This window comes from Nomascus leucogenys, chromosome 4 (genome assembly GCF_006542625.1).
Source record: "Nomascus leucogenys isolate Asia chromosome 4, Asia_NLE_v1, whole genome shotgun sequence".
NCBI lineage: Eukaryota > Metazoa > Chordata > Mammalia > Primates > Hylobatidae > Nomascus > Nomascus leucogenys.
This window is the reverse complement of record NC_044384.1, coordinates 66901362-66924002: the sequence shown is the minus strand read 5'-3', so window position 1 is coordinate 66924002 and position 22641 is coordinate 66901362. Positions and strand designations below refer to the sequence as shown.

At 38.8% G+C, this 22641-nt stretch overlaps 1 protein-coding gene across 7 annotated transcripts in view; it reads right to left on the bottom strand.

The window, feature by feature from the left end:
* The window catches only part of PTPRM (protein tyrosine phosphatase receptor type M), an 835156-nt gene that overhangs the window by 482289 nt on the left and 330226 nt on the right, over positions 1–22641 (bottom strand). For all 7 annotated transcript variants that reach the window (XM_030810737.1, XM_030810732.1, XM_030810734.1 and 4 more), the window contains exon 4: positions 7872–7950. In XM_030810737.1, coding sequence (XP_030666597.1) covers positions 7872–7950 — 79 coding nt within the window. The remainder of the gene's footprint in view (positions 1–7871; positions 7951–22641) is intronic.

The following is a 22641-nucleotide window of genomic DNA, read 5'->3' as shown; positions in this document are numbered from 1 at the left end:
CAGGTCAAAGTCAGTTTTGTTTTCCTTAAAAGGTAAGAATAGGCTTTAATGGAATAATTTTTCAAGTGGAAAAACAGATTCAACATTCTTATCAGAGAAAACTAAGGTAGCCACTACATATAAATAACTTTTAGAAGTCGACTATATCTTAAGAAGAATGATATTCCTTTGGAGAAAAGTCCAAGTTGTGTTCCCACATGTTTAAAATGAAAGGTCAATTCTGAGTCCCACATATCTCTCAACCAAAGCACATGAATCCGTCTTTATTCAGCAGAACATAATTCCTAAAACAATTCTAATTTGTTCTTTGTCACTGTTATTCTTATTTCAATCACACTATTTAATAAATCTTCATTAAAAAATCTAAATTTGGGAGTGGTAAGCAATGTGTGACTACACAAATAAGGAAAATACTATTTTAAAAAATAAGAATAATTTTGAATTTAGGAGGCCATATTATAAGCTTTAATATTTAAAGAAATTGCTGACTTATTTTCTATTGCCCAAGTAATAAAACAGGACAGTCTTGGATTTTGTATGCAATTTATCCAATATACGGCACATGGGTTTAGAAGGGCTTTATCTCTTTTTTACTGTATTATTTTGTTTTTAAATTGGCATCAAAATAATGGGGCATGATTCTGTATAATTTTAAGATTTCAGAATTCAAGGCATCATATATCCCAGTAACTTTGTATAATGTTTCATTGCTACATGCCAACATATAAAAAAGATTATACACCATGCCTAAGTGGGATGTGTTCCAGGATTGTTTTAACATCCAAAAATTAATCAATATAATATGCCAGAATATAAGATGGAAACCACATAATAATCTGATAGAGAAAAAGGATTTGCTAAAACCCAACAGCATTTCTTGATAAAAACATCCAACAAACTACGAAGAAAAAGGAACTTTCTTCCTAAAAACAAGCATTTACAAAACACCACAGCCAACATCATGCTAAAAGACTGAAAGCTTTCCTCCTAAGATGAGGAACAAGACAAGCACTTCTGTTCTTTTCACTTCTATTCAACATTGTACTGGAGGTTTTAGCCATGGCAGACTCCAAGAAAAATAATAAAATTCACCTAGGTTGAAAAATAGGAATCTGGATAACCTACTTGAAGATGACACAATTTTGTATACAGAAAATCCTATGGATCCACCAAAAAACCAATTAGAGCCAATCAGCAAGTTCATCAAGATCTCGGGATACACGATCAATACACAAAATCAACTGCATTTCTACAAGCCAGAAATGAACAATCCAAAAATAAAATTAAGAAAACAATTATATTTAAAAGAACTTCAAAATAAAATACTTAGGAATAAATTTAACAAATGAAGAATAGAACTTGTACTCTGAAAACTACAAACACTATTAAAGGAAGTTTTAAAAGACTTCAATAAAAGGAAAGACATCCCACATTCCCAGATCACAAAGCCTGACAATGTTAAGATAGCAATAACCCCTCACCCAAACCAGTCTACAGATTCAACACAATCCCTATCAATATCCCAGCTGAATTTTTTTGGCTGAAATTGATAAGCTGATTCTCAAATTCATTTGAAAGTACAAGGGATTGGCTGGGCGCAGTGGCTCATGCCTGTAATCCCAGCACTTTTGGAGGTGGAGGCGGGCGGATCACGAGGTCAGGAGATTGAGACCATCCTGGCTAGCACAGTGAAACCATGCCTCTACTAAAAATACAAAAAAAAAAAAAAAATTAGCCAGGTGTGGTGGCGGGAGCCTGTAGTCCCAGCTACTTGAGAGGCTGAGGCAGGAGAATGGCGTGAACCCAGTAGACGGAGCTTGCAGTGAGCCGAGATAGCACCATTGCACTCCAGCCTGGGCAACAGAGCGAGACTCTGTCTCAAAAAAAACAAACAAAAAAAGAAAGTACAAAGGATTCAGAATAGCCAAAACAATAATGAGAAAAGAACAAACTTGGAAGACCCGCTGATCCAAATTTCAAAATTTACTAAAAAGTTACAGTAATCAAAATAGTATCATACTTGTAGCAGAATAGTCATGTAGATCAACTGAATAGAACTGAGGGTCCAGAAATAAGTCTTTATATTTCTTAATTAATTTTCAACAAGGGTACCAAGGCAATTTAATGGGGAAAGAACAGTGTGTCAACAAATGGTGCTGGAATAACTGCATATCCATATGCAAAAGAATGAAGTTTCACCACTTTCTTACAGCATACACAAATACTAACTCAAATAGCTCATAGATCTGTAAGTAAGAATTGAAACTATAGGCCGGGCATGGTGGCTCATGCCTGTAATCCCAGCACTTTGGGAGGCTGAGGCAGGCAGAACACCTGAGGTCAAGAGTTCGAGACCAGCCTGGCCGAACTGGTGAAACCCTGTCTCTACTAAAAATACAAAATTAGCCGGGCTTGGTGGCAGACACCTGTAATCCCAGCTACTCAGGAGGCTGAGGCAGGAGAATCACTTAAACATGGGAGGCGGAGGTTGCAGTGAGCCGAGATCACACCACTGCACTCCAGCCTGGGTGAGAAAGAGAGACTCCATCTCAAAAAAAAAAAAAAAAAAAAAAAAAAAATTGAAACCATACAACACTTTGGAAAAAACATAGAAAAGCTTTGTGATCTTAGAAGAATTATTACATACAACTCCAAATAGTTGTATCTAAGTGATGAAAGAAAAAACAGAAAGTTGGACTTTATCAAAATTTAAACCTTTGTGCTGTTAAGGATGCCATCAAGAAAATGAAAAAGCAACTCATAGATTGGGGCGAAATGTTTTTGAATCACATGTCTGATAAGGAATTTGTATGTAGATATATAAAACCTCTTACAACTGAATAATAAAAAGATAAATAACTCAATTAAAAATGGGGAAAGGATCTGAATAGACATTTCTCCCAAACATACATATAAATGGCCAATAAGCACATGGAAAGATGCTCAACATCATTAGCCATTAGGTAATCCAAACTACAAACAGGTGCCACCTGAAACCCATAAGGATGGCTATGATTTTTTTAAAGACATAAATATTCGCAAGAATATGAAGAAACTGAAATCATACACTGCTGTTTGAAATGGAAAATGGTGCAGCCAATTAAAAAAACAATTTCACAGTTCTTCAAAATGCTAAAAACAGAGTTACAATGTGACCCAGCAATTCTACTCCTAAGTATATGTCTGAGAGCATGATACCCAAGAGAACTGATAACAAATGTTCACAGCAGCATTATTCCCAATAGCCCAAAGGTGAAACAACCTCAATGTCCATCAACTGATGCATGCTTACATAAAATGTGGTATATCCATGCAATAAAATACTATTTGGTTTTAAGAAGGAGTGAAATATTGATATACACTACAACATGGATGAACTTTGAAACACGCTAAGTGAAAGAAGCCAGACACAAAGGGCCACATATAGTGTGACTGCATTTAAATGAATATGGAGAACAAGCAAATCTACAGGTACAACAAGTAAATTAATGGTTGCCCAGGGCTAGGAGCGGTGGCCAGAGTAAGTCGGGAGAATAGGGTCTAGAGGCAAGGAACCTAAGGCCGAATCATGCTGACTTCCTAGAACTAAATCAAAAGGAAAATCCCAACCTTCCACACCCAAGTGACAAAAGGACCAGAGACTACTTCCTTTGCACACTGCCTCCCCCCACTTTTTCTGGGTGGCAGATGAAAAATTGAAAGTACCTCTGATTGGTCCCCTCCTGCAACCAGTCAGGCTGGTCTTGGGCCAAGTTTTCATTTTATAAGAGTAGAACTTTGTAACTTCACTTCAATCTCTGATTGGTCACTTTCTGCAACCAATCAGATGTTTGCAGAGGGTGTAACTTTGTATCTTCACTTCAGCCTCTGATTGGTCCCCTCCCACAACCAATCAGACTGACCATCAGCCACTACTTCACTTACACAGGGTGTACACCAAGTAACCAATGGGAAACCTCTAAAGGGTATTTTAAACCCCAGAAAATTCAGTCATGGGGATCCTGAGCCATGACTGCTCCCACCCTGTGGAGTGTATTTTTCATTTTCAATAAATCTCTGCTTTTGTTGCTTCATTCTTTCCTTGCTTTGTTTGTGCGTTTGGCCAATTCTTTGTTCAAGACATCAAGAACCTGGACACCCTCCACGAGTAACAAGAGAAAATGAAGAATGACTATTAATGGGTAGTGGGTCTTTTGGGGGATGTTGAAGATATTTTAAATTTGACTATGGTCGTGGGTACATAACTCTGTGAATAAACTACAAACTACTGAATTGTACACTTTAAACATGGATAAATTATGTGTGATATGTCAATAAATCTATTAAAATTACATATGGCTTTTAAGACATAAAAATACATTATCAGTACCACAAGGTAATAAGAGAAATACCCATATATGCACAGCTCATAATGTATTTAAGAACAGGAGACAACATTAGGAAGCTATTATAATAAAATGCTTCTTTTCTTACCAGGATTATTGAACCAAATTCCAAATATATTTTTAGTGTGCATACCAAATGCAAAAATTATATGTTTATTAGAAGTGGTCATACGCTAGAGAGCTGCTGATTCTGCACAGTCATCTCCACATTTCAGGCTGATCTTGCATCTTATTGTCACTACATTAAAGTCAATTTTATGAGCAACTGTAGACTTGTATCAGAATATCTAATATTAAAAAATGTTGTAATGCCTACTCATAAACCTACATGAATCCAAATAAGAGCCTTTACAGTGAAGCAAATGAGATTCAGCAATTTTGCAGCCATTTGGAAAGCATAGTTTTAGATATAAAATATTAATACTCCTTTAGGATTTAAATTTAATGAACATCAAAATTTCAAAATAATTCATTATTATGAAATCCTGATAAGAAAGCTCATAAAATATTACCTGTAAAGCTTTCATTTTAAGAACGAACTATTGCCTTCTTTAAAATCTTTATTTGTATGTTTCCCCCATTAACTTAGAGATTCAGGAAAAAGTAAGCTAAGGAAGAGCTATCATCAAAACCATTTAAGGCTTCCAGTTCACAACGCTGTTGTACCGTACATCACCTTGATACACAGCCTGTTTTGCAATTCTGTGCCCTCACAGCAGCTCCCAAAGCCAATCAGGTATTAGCACAGGTATTCTCCAAAGGAGAGAACATAAACACCATTTCTATGGCTATAAGAAGCTATCTCCTACGGGAAGAACAAAATTGCATGAGACATGTTTTAGGAAGGCACTGATAAGCATGAAGTCTTTAGGTCCTTGCTGCACACAATGACTAAAATCCAGTAAAATGGAAGGCACTACACTTAAGGAGCTATTATGTTGGCTAGTGGCCAGATGTAGAAGATGGAGCCCCGGATATGTAATAGAAAGCCATGTGCAACCTTGACTGCAGCCACCACACCTGCACCCAGTACATCTGCCTTGCCATGAGCTCTGCTCTAAGAAACAGGGAGGCAGACTGTCATTAGAGTGCTCAGCACTTAGAAGGCATGCAATTACGGCTCTTATGTTTTTAACCTCCTAGTAAGAAGTGAATCAGAGACCATGAACTTTTCCATATTAGAAGATCTCATGGCACTTTTCTAGCTGGAGGCTATTACTCTAAGGATTTGGCTGAGTTCCAGCTCAGGTAATTGCATTCTGCTTCCTAAATTTACCCTGCTGTTTCAATTAGGTACAGCCTTGATGGTTTTCCTGCCTTTTCATGAAATGGGAGGGGACAGGGAATCTTCTTGAACTCCCCAGTTTTGCTGACAACAGAAGAAAAGACAAATGTAACATGACACAAAAGTAACATCTGCCTTTGTAATGAATGAATGATTGCTTTATGTTAACTTCAATGTTTGGCAAGCTTCAAAGCACCAAATAAAGATATCAGAGACAGCAAAACCCCTTTAGATGGAATTAAGACACCTGTGTCATGATACCTTCATCAGGTAACAACCACGCAGGCCTTCTATAGAGCTTAACAAAAAGGGTCCTGGTGGTCTATTCAAATCCATGCAATAAAAAGATGAGCCACTTGTGCAAATGTTTCCATTTTTATTATTGTAGATATAACCATTCTTTCATAATTTTGCGTAGGGTCATCAGGAAAGACCCATGAAATGTATGAACTAGCCAGTTTCTCTTTAATGCCAGAGATCCTAAAAATAAAGCAGGTTATCATCCCTCAGATGGCCAAAAATTTGAAGTCTGGTAATATCAATTTTGAACAAAGATATAGGGAAAATAAAGCTACCATGCATTGCTGGTGGGAATATAAACTGGTTCAGACACTTTTCATAGCATTTTGGCAGCATCCAATAAAATTAAGAATGTCTCTGCACTACATCCCAGCAATTCAGCCTCTAAGAACACACTCCACTGAGGCTCTCAACACTGCACCAGTAGGCACATCCATAATGCTCACTGCAGCAATATTTACTAGAGAAAAACTGGGGGGAAACACTAAATGTTCATAAAATACTAGAAAAATAGAATGTAGTAAATCCATATGATAGAACACCATGGATTGACCTAAAATATCTAACACTTAAGTTAAAAAAAAATAGAATACAGAGAAATTTGTATGGCTGGAAACCATTCATTAGCATTTATAAAAGGCAATCCTTGCTTTTTTGCTTTTATAAACCCATGGGGATTATGAGAAAGAGCACACACACGCACATACACATACACACACACACATTTGCAGTGTTCAGTTGCTCAGCACTATATGTTTCTCGGTAAAAGTTGAGGCCCAGCTCCCTTGACAGAGTGGGAAAAGCCAACAACCCACTTTCCTAGTCACACCAATTGCCAGGCATGAATGAGTGCGTGATCTAGCTCGCTCACCCTGACTATCCCCCTCAGGGCTTTGCACCTAAGGCCAAAGATGCCAAGGCCCAGAATCAGTGCAGAATGTCTAGGCAAGGGTCATCTTCCAAGGGTAAGGTGCACAGAGACACAGCGCCAGCTCCCCTTGTCCTCACAGCTGGCTCCTCTGCCATAGTGGTTGCTGTGGCTGCTTGTGTAGCCTCACTTTGGGGGCCTGCTCATCATCTGAGTCTAGACCACCAATGTTTTCAGGAATACCACTGCCCTCCAATTCTCTATCAATAGGATGCCTTTTCTGCTTCAAGCAGCTACAGTCTGTTGCTGTGTGCAGACTAGAAACCATAACAGGTGCAACAACCAGCTCACCACTGTGGTGGCCCCTGGGGGGCGGGGTTTGGGGAGAAACAGATCTAGCAATCTGTACTATTTTATTTAAGGAAAAAGGCTCACATACAAATATGATAAACTGTTAGTTGCTCATAGTAGATATTTTAAAAATTGTATGTTTATCACCTGTTGTACTTTTTTAAAGTATTAATTTTTAAAAGATGAAGAGCAGGCCATTTCTGGGGTCTCCAGGTGGTTTAGGTAGGTGTCTTTTATTTGACAGATCCCAGGTCTGTTTGCAGCTATATCATCTGAAACCATGTGATAAATACTAAGGAACTGTACCAAAAACATACTGGACTTAGAAACAAAATGTACAGATTCTCAATATTTAACTTTGTGCTACTACTGAAAAGGGAATTCTAAAGACCATGGCAACAAATAAGCAGGTTCTTTGCAAAGATGTCTGAGCATGCCAAAGAATTCCTTGATTCTCCATTCCTGAACCAAATTTTAAAATACTTAGACTTATACAAACCATGGCATTTACACTGAGTACATGCTTTTGGATTTCTGGGCTGGCAAACCAACAATACAGGCCTGTCAGGGAACTGTCTTGGCAGGATGACCTCTTCACAGGTTTTCTATCCCTTCTCTTCATTCATAATGTAAACATGCCCCCAATGATGTACCCGAATATTTACAAGTAAAGACAACTTACTACACGGATGTCCTAACACCTTCACCTCATCGATAGCGAGATAGCCTTGATGTCCAGAAGTTATCACTTCAAAAATCACCTGGAAAATTAAGAAAGATTTATATTATTTATTCATTTTGTCTTACTTTTGTCAAGTATCTCCTATATATAAGACACATAATTTCCTTTATTCTCTCACCAATTCATTCATTCATGTACGTAACATCTGCTAGTCAATGTTCCAGGTTCTAGACTACAAAGATAGGCAAGACCCCACCCCAGTCTTCAGGGAGGTCAATAGGTAGTGAATGGGTTAGACAGAACCCCAACTTAGAAAACCCAGAGTGAAAGGATACTTCGTGGGGTTGCGGGGGATGACACGTACACCATAGGAAAAGCGAGGAAGCTCACAGGATAGTGAGTTGGCACAGACGGCAACTTGTTGGTGGGTAAGCTGCTTGGGTGGGAGATGGGGACACCGAGATGGAAGAGGCTTTGGGGTTACCTCTTCAACAGTTTCAGCAAATAGAAAGGATTCCCCACACAAAGCCAGAGTTGAGCTCGTGAGAGATCCTGAACATGAAACAAAGTCTAAAGAAGACTTTTAAGGTTGCACTGTATGTTAAACCCACTGCCATACACAAATTAGGATTGTGGTTGTTTTCCCTCAAGAGACAATGTTAAGATTCAGATTGCTTTAGGAGATCTAAACCTTTTCTGAAGGTTCTGAAAGTAACTCTCTGACCACACTGGACCATGTGGGGTAGTAAGATTTACATAAGTGAAAAAAAATACAGTAAGTGTAATGAAAGAAGAGTACAGCGTACTAGAAGAATATACACCTGGAGGACCTCCAATGAGGAGGTGAAATTTGTGCCAATAGCTACAGGATGAGAAGGAGCTAACAGTGTGAAGAGGACCAGGCTCAGTCCTGGGCACATGTGAAGGCCCTGAGGTGGTCGTGACCATGGCCTTCAAGGGGAGCATTGGGACCTACCGCCACAAAGGTCAGCTGTGGCCAGGCTGCAGAAGACTCCACTTTAGGACAGAGACACCAGGAAAGATAGCCTATTAATAATGCAGTGAAGAGACTATGCTAACTGAAAATCAGACAATAAAGCTATGAATCAAGAGGAAAATAATATAAAAATGTCCACAGTGGCAAAATCGAAAGGGCATCAGCTCTGCCTTGATAATTGGTGAAACAAGAGAAGAGGAAAAGGCCTACATGCCTGGAGGTTCTAAGAATGGTGGAGTTTTTTGAGATGGTGGAGCCACTTCAGAGAAATTAAGGCAAAAAAGAAAGAACCAGGGCTGGGCGTGGTGGCTTAGGCCTATAATCCCAGCACTTTGGGAGGCCGAGGTGGGCAGATCACCTGAGGTCAGGAGTTCCAGACTAGCCTGGCCAATATAGTGAAACCCCATCTCTACTAACAATACAAAAATTAGGTGGACGTGGTGGCATACGCCTGTAATCCCAGCTACTCAGGAGGCTGACACAGGAGAATCGCTTGAATCTGGGAGGTGGAGGTTGCAGTGAGCCGAGATTGTGCCACTGGACTCTAGCCTGGGCAACAAGAGCGAAACTCAGTCTCAAAAAAATAAAAAAATAAAAAAGGAAAGAAAGAAAGAACCAGTAAAAGAGTTATCAATTTTCTTAATCTGATTAATTGACTAAAGGTGTCAGTTGTCAGGCTATCATTTAAAAGATCCACATGAATGTTATTTTGACCTCTATTTACACACAGAATGAAACTATCTCACCAGGGAACCATGACTCATGATGGTTAAGTCTTAAAATACAACCTAACCATTGCACTCTTGGAGATTCATTCCAAAGAAACGTAAACTTTCATTCATATAAAAATCTGCACACATCATGTTTACAGAAGCTTTATTCATAATAGCCAAACAACAGAAACAGCCCAGATGTCCTTCAATTGGTAAATAATACACTGTGGTCCATCCACAGTATTAAATACTACTCAGCAATAAAAAGGAGCAAATTAATGATGTACCTAACAACTTGGGTGAACTTCTCGATAACTATGGTGAGTGAAAAACACCAATCCCCGAAGATCATGTACTCTATGATTCCATTTATGTAACATTTTGTAATGTTAAGATTCTAGAAATGGAGGACAAATTAGTGGTTGCCAGGGGTAGGAATGGAGGAAGATGAGGCAGGAGGGAGATGGGTTTGCTTACAAAAGGACATCACCACCACTCCTTGTGTTAGTGGAATTGTTGAGCATCTTCACTGTGGTGGGAGATACACAAGCCTATTCAGGTAACAAAGTTGTACAGAACAAACTGTATATATTTGTACGATTGTACAGAATGCAATTGTACTATAGTTTTGTAAAATGTTAGCATTCTGGGAAATGGCAAAACATGTACTCAAGAATATCTTTTTTCTTACTACCGCATGTGACTCTACAATGATTTCCATAAAAATTTCAATTTATAAAAGCAATTATAAGTTAACGTTTACTAAGCACATATGTTACATACACTAGGAAGATATCATTCCATTACCTCATTAGTTCATACAAAAAAATCAAGAATTTCATGTTTCAAAAAAATGAAATCTTTAGATACAAAGCAATTGTCCATAAATGCAATGAGTCTATCGTAGATGCAATCTTTAGACTCAATTTTTCTGATTCCAAATATGATGTTTTCACTTCTACACATTGCTCAAACAAAAACTTTGATCCTAGGTCTGCATTATTTTGTGTATGCGATGGATGTGAAACTGGAGAAAGCAATCAGCAGAGCCCAGAGTGGAAAAGCTCAAGAGGCTTCCTGGAGTACAGGGACAGAAGCCATCCCAGAAACTCTTGCTAGACTAGATGACACTGTGCCACAACACTATTACAATAACATATAACACAGGGGAGAGGAAAGGCACAACAGAAAACCAGAAATGAAATAAAACTTCATCCTGTTCGTAAGTTTAATAAATAGTTTCCACTGACAATACAAGAGAAAGGAAGATATGCACAGATATTCCTGCAATGGGACCCTGCTAATTTATCTCTCTACTACTGAAGTCTATAAGAAGACAATTGAGAGTACAAAAGGAAAATGAATATCGAGAGCAAGTAAAGGAAAAAGCATTCCTGAGGCTCTCAAAACAGGTCCTCTAAATAAGAGTCACATCCTGCCTCCCAGGAAACAGCTACAGTTGGCACTGCAGGAACCTGCAAGCTGCTCTGATACAATGGCTACTGCAGGGACAGCTGAGGGGTGGCTGCTGATGCCACCACTACCAGCTACCCAAGAGCACGGGTGTTCTGGTTAGAAAAATGTATTTTGAAAACCAAACGCAAAAATGTTCATCAGACCTTCCTTCATCCCACCTGCCATCCTCTCTTCCTTCTTCTCTCTTATTCATCCATGCATTCATTCATTCAATGAACTCAAGGCTCTACTGAGTGCCACCTCTCTGCCAGGCACTGTGATAAGCACTTGGAATATATCATGGATAGAACAGCTGAAGAAATCTTTCCTCATCAAAACTATCTTTCATATTGAAATTTTATTTTGCTGTATCAACTACAATGTCTGAAGCTTCTAGTAAAAATTGAATTATCCTTATTCTTTGAAGGGAATGCATTACCTTTTAGAACATAGCGTACATGTGAGACGTGCTTGTGTGGATCTACTTTTAAGTTGATCTGTATGTGTAAATTTAATCCACAATATTTTGTTTAAACCTATACAGGGCCATACCACTACCAAAGCAAAGGAGAGTGAAAAAAAAAGGCAGAGAAGATCTGAGACCTGGAAAAGCCATCTAGACTTCTCTAGATCTGTTTTTTCATCCATCGCGTCAAAGAATGGATGACTCTCAGAAGTTTTACGCTAAGAAATTCTGAGTCTTTTAGTCCAAATATTTATAAAATATCTACCGCATGCTTTGGAAGATCTAAGCAATGCAGACAGTTTTATAAAATGTAAGCTTTAGTTGGGGAAAAAACAAGAAACATGAATGATGAAAGAACAGAACAAGATAGCAATGGCCAAATGACAGATTCAATAAACACAGCTCATAGCAATGGGATCCTTTCCTGCCACAGAACCATGACTCCTCCCCTCCAAACAAGCCAAGAAACCTGTGCCACAGCCATACAACCCCCAGCGCAGAGCTTCAGCCTGCTAGTATCAACTCACGGATTTCCCAGCAACTATCTGCCTTCATCCCTATGGACTAGAGGCAAAGACAGTCTCAGAAACAAGCCAATGCGCCCCATATTTCCCAGCAAGATGACTTGTCAGCAAGGCCACAACAAAAGAATTAAGGACAAGCTTCTATCTGCAATTTTATTTGCTCCCCTCAGTCTTCCAACTAGAATATCAAGAGGCAAAGAAGGACAGCATCTGATTACAAATATGTTTCCTGCCCCCTCTGAGTTTAATTAGAAACTTTAAAAAGTAAACTTCTCAAACTTGGCAGGTTCTGGCACTGACTTAAAGCTAACTGCAGAGTCAAGAAGAGAAAAACAATCTTTGTTGATACGTTTATGTGTGCATGCCTACCCATACATACACACAAAATTAATACATAATATATAAATAAAAGTTTCTTACGTTACACATTTGTGTCACAAGTTTGAAGCAATAACTTCTATGTTTATTAAAATCATTTTCTAGTTCTTTCTTAGAAACTTGTTAAGGGACTTATGAGTACAAGTTTTATTAGCTGCTTCATCAAGTTTACAACTTAGTATACAACTGTTTCAATACATACTACAATTATAAAGTAGGTATGAGCTGTACTGGAGAGTTTCCTATTGTGAAATGAATATGACTAAACGAAGCTATCTGAATTTAGATGCTATACAGTAGTCTGAGATTACCTATTTTAAACACCCAACCATTGAGAGATTTCCCTTTGTATTTTTTCTAACAAACAAGAGGATTAAAACATGCAGCTCAGGCGGGGCAAAGTGGTTCATGCCTATAATCCCAGCACTTTGGGAGGCCAAGGTGGGTGGATCACAAGGTCAACGGATTGAGCCCATTCTGGCCAACATGGTGAAACCCGTCTCTACTAAAAATATAAAAATTAGCCAGGCGTGGTGGTGTACGCCTGTAGTCCCAGCTACTCGGGAGCCTGAGGCAAGAGAATCACTTGAACCCGGGAGGAGGAGGTTGCAGTGAGCCAAGATTGTGCCACTACACTGCAGCCTGGCGACAGAGTGAGACTCCGTACCAAAAAAGAAAAAAAAAAAAACATGCAGCTCAAAGGATGAGGGTCATCTTAAACACGTTTCTTATAAACAGATTTTGGAATTCTGTTCAAGGTTCCATTGTTGTGAACTCTGGCTATCTGGCAAATTTTCCATTATGTATACCTCTCCAGCCAGTGCCCTTATAAGGCTTCAAAAGCAAAGATAATCTTTTTTCTCTTTTTGTCAAATAAGGAACTACTCTAATGAAAAGTACAGGTATTGCTCTAGTGAAGTATAGCAAGAGTGTGCAGAACCCAGTGGGAATCATAGGAATGTCTGAAAATGCCAGCATCCGGGTCGAAAAAGATTGAGGTCAGAGGAAACAGTAACATGAGAATACCAACAGTACCATTGGAAAAGGAAAAAGGAAACGTGTAAGAAATTGATTTGGGGACGTGCCATGTTCATTTTTATGGAACAGAACAAAATATATTGAAAATATTCTATATTAGAAGGTTTGAATATCTTATAGAGCCATGTACCAAGTTTTTCTTCAAAAAGAATAATTTAGCAATTCAAAAAAAACTATTTATTCGTATACTTCCACGTCCCAGGTATCCTTTGCATATATTATCTAATTTTCTCCCGTCAATTATGTGAGGTAGGTCATATTAGCTCCCTTTCAGGGATAAGATGACTTAGAAAGGTTACGTAAATTTTCTGAGTTCACACAAGTAGTTACAGAGTTGGGTCTAATCCTAGATCTATTTTGCTTCCAAGTCTGGACTCTTTTCATGTTGCCAAACTGCCTAACTAGCAAGTATGAGAGACTATATGTATATAGAATACATTTACATACCTATACACACACACACACACACACACACACACACACACACACCTTTTAATGTATAGATACACAGGTTCTAAAATTTTTACATCCAGATTTATAAGAAATATAGCAATTGGGAAGACTGATATGGCATAGTTTTGACAGCATCAAGTTTAATACAAGAGTTGGCAAACTATAGCCCGTGGCCAAATCTGTCCCACCACCTGTTTTTATATCGCTCACAAGCTAAAGATGGTTTTTATAGTTTTCACTGGTGGGAGAAAACAGAAAGAAGAATATTTTGTGATACAAGAGAATTATATGAAATTCAGATTTCAATGTCCATAAATAAAGTTTTATTGGAACAAAGCCATGTTTATTCATTTACATGTTGGCTATGGCTGCTTTTATACAACAGCAGCAGAATTGAGTAGCTGCCACAGACAGCGTTTGGCCTGTAAAGCCTGAAATATTTACTATCTAGCCTCCTGTTTTTAGAGAAAACTTTCCTGCTTGGCTCACCAATGCACCATCATTCCTCTGATTAACAAGAAAGCACATGTCAAAAGCAATACTTTATCACAGCCAAATACAATATGCCTTGCGCTCCATGGGGGAGCCTCACATTCCAGCAATGAGAAGAAGACCCTGTCCCTGGCTTGACTTGTTTCCAATTATATTACATGTGTGGTTTTCTAAATACCCACTTAAGTTTGTAATATCATAATCAAATTTTTAAAATACATATTTGCAATATACCAAAACAAAGCCAGAAAAATTACTTCATAGGCCTCAAAATATCAGAAAAATGAAAAATAAAAAATATAATAAAATAAAACCTAACTCATTTAGAAGTCAAAAATCTTCTATAAAGACACTGAACTACTGAGAATTAGTAACACTTTAATATTAAAACTTACCTTAAGATCTCATTTTATACCATCTTCTTTTGTGTTAGCTAAATTTGGACTAAATTGTTTTTGTTTGTTGTTTTTACTGAAACAAACATTTTTAGGAAAAATGTTTTTGCCCTTTAGCCCAATCTAAATTGTGATTATTTTAAAAGCTGTGGGTCTGACAGAATCATAGAGTCACCTTATTATGAAATAATTTTGTCACAACACAGAATTTAGTTTTGTATCACTTTTTTTGGACTTGGCTTGTCAGAAAATACAATCAATCCTCATTATTCAAGGCCAATTTGTGAATTTGCTACTCCCTAAAATTTATTTGTAACCCCCAAAAATCAATACTTGCAAAGCTTTCATGGTATCTGTGGACATGCACAGAGCAGCAAAAAAAAATGTGAGTTGCTCAACACACATGTTCCTAGCTGAGGTCAGGCAGGGCAATGTTCTGTCGCCTTGTTTCAGCTCTGATACCATAAAAGAGTATCCTTATTGTGGTCTAGTTAGTGCCATGCTTTTCCATTTTTGTGCTTCTTTTTGGTGACGTTGCTTTTTAAAATGAACCCAAGTATAGTGCTTCAGGGCTGTCTAGCGCTCCTGAGAGTGCAAGGAGGCTAAGATGAGCCTTAAGGAAAAAATACACGTGTTAGAAGCGCTCCAGTCAGCATGAGTTACAGTGCTACTGGCCTTCGCCATAGGTTCAAAGTTAATGAATCGACAACATAAATTACATACGGTATCTTTAAACAGAAACACATATAAAATGAGGTTATGTATTGATCAGTAGACAAAAACATTACAAAAACATTGTGACCAAAGGCTCACAGGAACCTAACCCCATATTTCCTATAGAAGTAGTTCAGTATTCACTAATTCAGTGTTCTCTGTAATTTCACAGAACATAACTACTGCAAATAATCGAGAATCAACTCTATTCACGTGATGTGGTTCACTCTGAGTCTCCATTTCAAAGCACTGTTTTGCTGATAACGCCCAGATATTTGCAGCCCTGGGATGTAACAAAATGTAGAATAGAAAGAATCAATATTCATTCAATCTCAACTAATAACATTTCAGGAGACAAGATGTTGTATCCCTATTGCCTTTGGAGACTGTGGGAAAAGCCACTTGCTTTTTAGAGAAGAAACAACTGGTTAAACCAGTTGTTTAAACTGACTATTGCTCTCATTTGCTCATGAAAATCCATCCTGGTTGCTGGCCTCTGAGAGGTTTGACATCAGGCTATCCTTCAGATGTCTGCCAAACAGGAGTGATGCGGAAGCAGTTTAACACCACAGCCTCCCTGATCCTCCCTGCTTCAGTGAAGAGCAAAATTAGCTTTCCATGCTGCCACTTTTCCTTGCTACGTGTAAGCAAAGAAAGGGGATTTGCTTACCAACACAGATACTCACCAAGGAAAATGTGCTGGTGGAAGTCATTAGTCAGTTCCCTAGAACAAAGGGGATTAAACGTCGGTTCTCCCACACATTACCTAGTCTATCCTTCTGGTTTTGATTTAAATAAAATGCAAAGGTAGGTCACACCCATTTACAAAAACTTTGTCTTGTTTGTGTCAAATGAGTTACATAAAAATAAAACATATACAGTAAAGTTTCTGTAATATTAAAGAGACCAGGAAAAACCACAAAACATGTCACATTAAGAATCAGGAGCAAAATATTCAAGCATTTGTATTTGTATTGACATGTTATCAGAAAATAAAATAAAAATCTACTTTGGGGAAAGGTAAAGGCACTCAAAAGACAGCAAAATTTGCAATGGAGTTAATTATTAGTGCTTGCAATGTTATTTTTAAATGTCTTCACCTGTTTTTCCTACCAACACCACAACCTTCCTCACTTTTCTCATTGTTTCCTCCTTCCCTTTAGAGAAAAGTATGATTAATCATAGGTCATATACTCATTCAAGAGGCCATGCACAGAAATTAAAGGTAGAGGATAAAAACATGGCTTAGAAGTCATAAAGAACAGGGTTGATATGCACATAGCAGCAGACCATGCAGAGATTAAGATGGTAAGCAATAGAAGTACTTATCCTTTATCATCACATAAGAAGTACAAGTTAAGAATGAAATTTAGAGATGTGGCAAGTTTTAAAAAATAATCAAAAATAAGATCTTTGAGGATGAAAAAAACATCATGCAAATTGTTCTATTGCCTAAATACAGTTCTAAGTCAATATTAAACTGACAACCTACTGTGTCCCCAGTGGTTTCTTGAAACATATTGTCTTTTTTAAGCACAAAATGCAGAGTATTGGGGCACCTACTAGACTAGCTTTCCTGCTTGAGAGTGATATTTCACTGCCACAGCAAATTCCTCACATCCTCTAGAGGCATGAAGCAATTCAATTGTCTTGCACTTGGAATAAGGGCCATAGCCAAGGAATTTATGGAGTCAAAGTATGTTCTATTTTTCAACTGGCACATATCAGTATTTCCCAAGTGTACTTCAGGGAACACTAGACTCAAGAAATACTCAGCAAAGCCCAAATTCTGGCTCCAGCTGGGCACCCACACTCGCCATGTGTCCTTCCTGGAGATTCAAAAACACTCCTGGCCTCCGAAATGGCCTGCAGAACGAAGCAGTTCTACTTTGTTTAACCCAGTGCTTCTTTCCATTTGGTCAATTAATGCCTCCTAACATTCCCTGGATTTGTGGAACACAATCTAGAAAAGACTCACCAATTCAACTCTAAAACACTGTCTCTAGGCAACAAATGTATGTGGGCCTGCTGTCACTTAGCTGTGGCTTTATATGGCTTTGTAGTAAAATCAGTGGGCTGAAGGCAAATACAGCAAAGAAACAGGCCCTGAGCTAGCTGTGCAGGGGAATAAAGTTTGCAGCAAAATGTGAAAAGATAGGTAAGATCAAGTCATCCCTATTCCCTCAACTCCTCATTTACCAGGAAAGATGTCAGACTGATAAGGGTGAATCTTGGTTTAGTGCCCCTCTCCCCAGTACAAGCTCCTTTGAGTCCTTGCTGCACAAAGAACTCCGAGCAGGGCCCAAGCTGAATCCACACCTAATCTTCTCCCAGGACCCTTCAGTATATCTAAGGCATTTGTTTTAACAAGGAGGCTCTTGTGAACCAACAAGGCTCTCATATTTGATGACTTTATCCTCCCATTCCCTATAGTCCCTGCCTACCCTCCCCGCCCCACTTCTTTATGGAGAGCCATGGGGAAAGGAGATTTTCAGCTACCTATGCATTGTTTCTCTTTTTAAAGCAACTATTTATATTAAAGATCACCACCTCCCTGGCCTCTGACTGGGCTCAGAATCACTGTCTTCTGAAAGCAGAGAGGAAGGCTGAAATTCTGGGTGAGAGCTGAGGCTTCTGGGGTGCATGCATGATTAGAATACGAAGAAATCCGTGGCTGGCTCCTTTGCCTTAGGGTGTAGGGGTGGGAAACAGGAGGCGGGGGTGCAGAATCAAAGCAGAGTTCTTTTTTTTTTATCAGCACAATAAAGCAAGAGGGTGAGTGCATGAGGAAAATATTCTTCAAATGGCAAAAAATCAATGTCTAAATCAAAGGAGGCAGGTGCCCTGAGGATGGCAGGTACCTGCCCTTCCCCACTGCTTCTCAACCACAGGAGGGCAGGTCCACACAGAAGCAATTAGGAAAAACATTAATTAAGGAATTAAATATGTGTTAATCACTAAATACTTGGCAATTTATGTTTTAAGGAACAGTAATTAACCTGCAATTAGCTGTATTCCATGCAGGTTACCATTGTGATGTGTACCTGTAGCATATTATTCTACCATAAATAGTAAAAACTACACAAAATGACAACTGTGGTAAAAACACTTTACTCTGCTAAGAAACTTTTCAAAATTCTATAAACGTCTAACAGTGTTAATATTAAAGCTAGAAGAAAAAACTGTGAAAGTAAGAGATGCCCAAAAAGACCTATTATGGTTATCAAAAGTACACAGGACACTTGTGTCTAGATTGACTGAAAACTTCCCCTAGTCCAACAATTGCAGAGTTCAGATGCTGATCAAGATGAAAATTAACTCAGTATTTTGTAGCCAAAGCGAAGTGAGAAATGGATGTTCTGGAAGAAGGTCCAGAAGGTCATGGGAAATAGCCAACTGAAGAGCCCAACACAGCGGCCCCTGAATGCAACCCAAGGGCACCTGGTCCTTGAGATGCAGTCACACAAGTCCAGGGAAGGGAGAACTGCATGGACCCTCACAGAACCTCACCTTGCAGTGCTGTATGACAGCAGTTCTGGAATGTTCTGACAGAAGGGAACTTGGTTCACTTTGTCTCATGCAGTGTTTCACAAAAGGATTTGTTCCTGGAGCCCTTTTTCGTTTAACACCTTTTGACATTCCACTAAACACATTTAGGAAGCGCCTTAGCAGGGAGAAAGCATCAACTATTAACTGGTCACCTTTTTACCATCTTCCACAAATCTTAACAGTGGCTCAACAAACTGCCACCACTTCTTAAGAGGCTAGAATATCCCCAATGTGCTTTTCCTTTCATCTTCAACCCCTAATTACCCCTAATTACTACCCCTCACCCTGCTGTAATTAGGAAAGTGAGGCTCATAAAGTTTAAATTAGTTGCCCAAGCTTCTAAGTAAGCAAGGCTGATATTCAAATCCCATTCTTTGTAACACAAAGCGTATGTTCTTTGACTGTCCTCTGATGCTGCCCGTGTGCAAACAATTTATAATATGAAATTCCTTTAAAAGAATTCATTAATCAATTTTCACTCATATCAAAACTACTTACTAGTGTGAAATTTGCTTATAGAAATAAAGTACTGTATGAAGTATTTTAACACAAAAATACTTCAAGTATACATGAACCTTATATTAATATTTTAGAATTCTAGAATATATCCTGCAGCCTACGTAATAATTGTAGAGGTGGTGTCTAGAGGAAGCTGACTTCCTGTACCCTGAGAGAGGGCTTCTCAAAGCCCATATCCTATTATCTTCTCTTCAGCTTTCAGGCCTAGAAACAGCCTGAGAATGCATCACTTGGATACTGAGTTTTATGCACCATGTTCATATAAGAAAATGTTACACACATGCATCCATGCACACACAATACTGGAAAAAAAAATTATATATATATAATATATATATTTTTAATATATATAATATATATATATTTATATATATATTAAATATATATATATATTTTTTTTCTGAGACGGAGTCTTGCTCTGTCCCCCAGGCTGGAGTGCAATGGTGCAATCTCAGCTCACTGCAAGCTCCGTCTGCCAGGTTCACGCCATTCTCCTGCCTCAGCCTCCCGAGTAGCTGGGACTACAGGTACCCACCACCATGCCCGGCTAATTTTTTGTGTTTTTTAGTAGAGACGGAGTTTCACCATGTTAGCCAGGCTGGTCTCGATCTCCTGACCTCATGATCTGCCTGCCTCAGCCTCCCAAAGTGCTGGGATTACAGGCATGAGCCACCGCGCCTGGCCTGGAAAATATATTTTTTATATTTTGGAATCAGAAATATAATAGTCAAAAACCAGAGTCACATTTTCAGGCCAGTACAGAACTCCTTATAAAAAAATCTATATGGGAAATTACATCAAAAGCAGACGGGCTCTTGCATGACTTGTATTTCTGAGAGCATCAGACTACAACAGGCATCTCCTCGGTACACGTGTGCTGGCCCCATGGACTAGGGACTGGATCTGCAGCCCAAGGAAGCCCCTCCCCTGGCTCAACTTCACAGCTTATTTTTTGTTTGTTTGTTTTGTTTTTTGTCCAGGCTTTTCTTCTGACCATCTCTAATTAGGCTGACACCTGAGGCCAGGGGCGAAAATTGGATTTGGTAGGTGTCTTCCTTTTACTTTATATCTGTGAATACGGCCTGTCCTTCTTATCCCAACTGGGAAACCTCATTCAGGTCTTACACAGTGATTTTAAGGCCTGCAGTTCAGTGTCTGGGAAGTTTCCTGCTGACATCTCTCTTGCTGCATCTACAATGTGCCATTTACCTAATAGTTTATATTGCTATTAGGGCAATGATTTCAATTTGTTTACTGCCCAGCAGATAAAGGGGAAATAATAAGGAAGTGCTACCTTAACTCTGTCTTTAAAAATTCCAAGGCTGATGCTTGGTGGAAGTGCTCAGGCATTAAACAAGTGGGTTTTCAGTAGATCTATACCCTTTATAGACATTCGTCAGGAGTTGGTAGTAGCCCACCTGCATGAGGACGGCCAGAGTTAACAATATTTTTGCTCTGATCTTCTTCTTCCTCATTTTTATTTCCTCAAACAGGTTTTTAGGAGAGTGGAGATTTAAAGTCAGGATATGAGCTTTTTATTTTCATTATATACTTAATTCTTAGAACAAGCAGAATGGGAAAGGAGTGACTGATAAATCTAAGATTCAAAATAGTCCTGTCGAAACTAAAAGGCCAGATTATTGCTTTGGAGCTTTCTTTAGGTACCTAGCCATCCAGTCATTAAATGTTTTCATGGATATTTGAAAAGAAGACCACGTACTTGTAACAACTGTTCTTTTCTCAAGTTTCTGCCTTGTGCTTTGACCTGGATTGCATTATTATTGTTTATGCAAAGAAAAAAAAGGAAAGCACAAGTTTTTCCTGTATATTTCCATTTCCATTTTAAAATAAAAATTTTCCCAAGAACAAAAAAATAAATAAAAACTTAGCAACACTGTATTGAAGAATCTCTACAAATCCATCTTTAAAATCAAAGTATGAAGCTATTCCTAATGAATCTATCAGTGCTATGAACTGAATGTTTGTGTACTCCCCAAGTTCATGCTGAAACCCTAATCCCAAATATGGTGGTATTAGGAGGTGGGCCTTGGGGAGGCGATGGGGTCACGAGGGGCAAGCCCTCATGATGGGAGTAGACCTTCATAAGAAGAGGCGTGAGAACTCTTGCTTCCCTGACCTCCCCCTAACTGTGTGAGGACACAGAAAGAAGATGACCATCTGCAAACCAGGAAGAAAGCTTTCACCAGAATCTGACAACGCTGGCACCCTGATCTTGGACTTCTCAAACTCTAGAAATGTGAGAAATATTGTCTGTTGTTTAAGCCATACAGCCTGTGGTATTTTGTTACTGCAGCACAGCAGACTAAGATATCAATGAAGCAGTACATTCAAAAGTGAACCAAAAAGCTATGAGAAAAAACTTCTAACTTAATTTGGCAAATCATTTACTGCTCAGTAAAGTGTGAGAGATCACAGTGAAAAGTGAGAGGGCTTAAAGGTTAGGAGCAGAAGTTCACAATTGGGAAGGTGAAATGTTATCCAAAGGTGCTCAAGAAAGTAAGAATTCACTGAAAATGACAATGGCCTGAAATATATCGGACCGTCTTACTCTCAATGTAGTTTAACAGTTCCTTTTTAAAGTCTGGTCTTCCAAGACTGTTCATAAACCACATCATTCCTTTAATGCAGCTGACTGAGCTAGGGTTATAAAAGGCAAGACAGAAATTCCACATCTGACTGCAGCCAAGGCCATGCTAAACCAGCATACTGTGGCTCTGGAGGCTGTGACGGTCTCAAGAGAGCCCATTCTAGAGGTTTTGTGTGGACACTGCTAAGGCCCAAGAGAAGAAACTCAGTGAAAAGACGAGCAGGACATACCTTCTGATCTCAACTAGGAGTGTGGTCCACTGGCCTCAATCCAGCAGATAACTGGAGACTGAGAAAGAACGTAGAATAGGTCCCAGAGGGGCAGTGGGAACATTCCAGATCCCTGTCTTCCCTACTTTGGAAAAGGCTCCTCCTAAAGAAGGTTTTTAATCACATTCAGCTTCTCAGCCTAGGCCACCATACAAAAACCTCTGGAGGCCTAGCTTGGCCAAACCCACTTCTACTTGTTG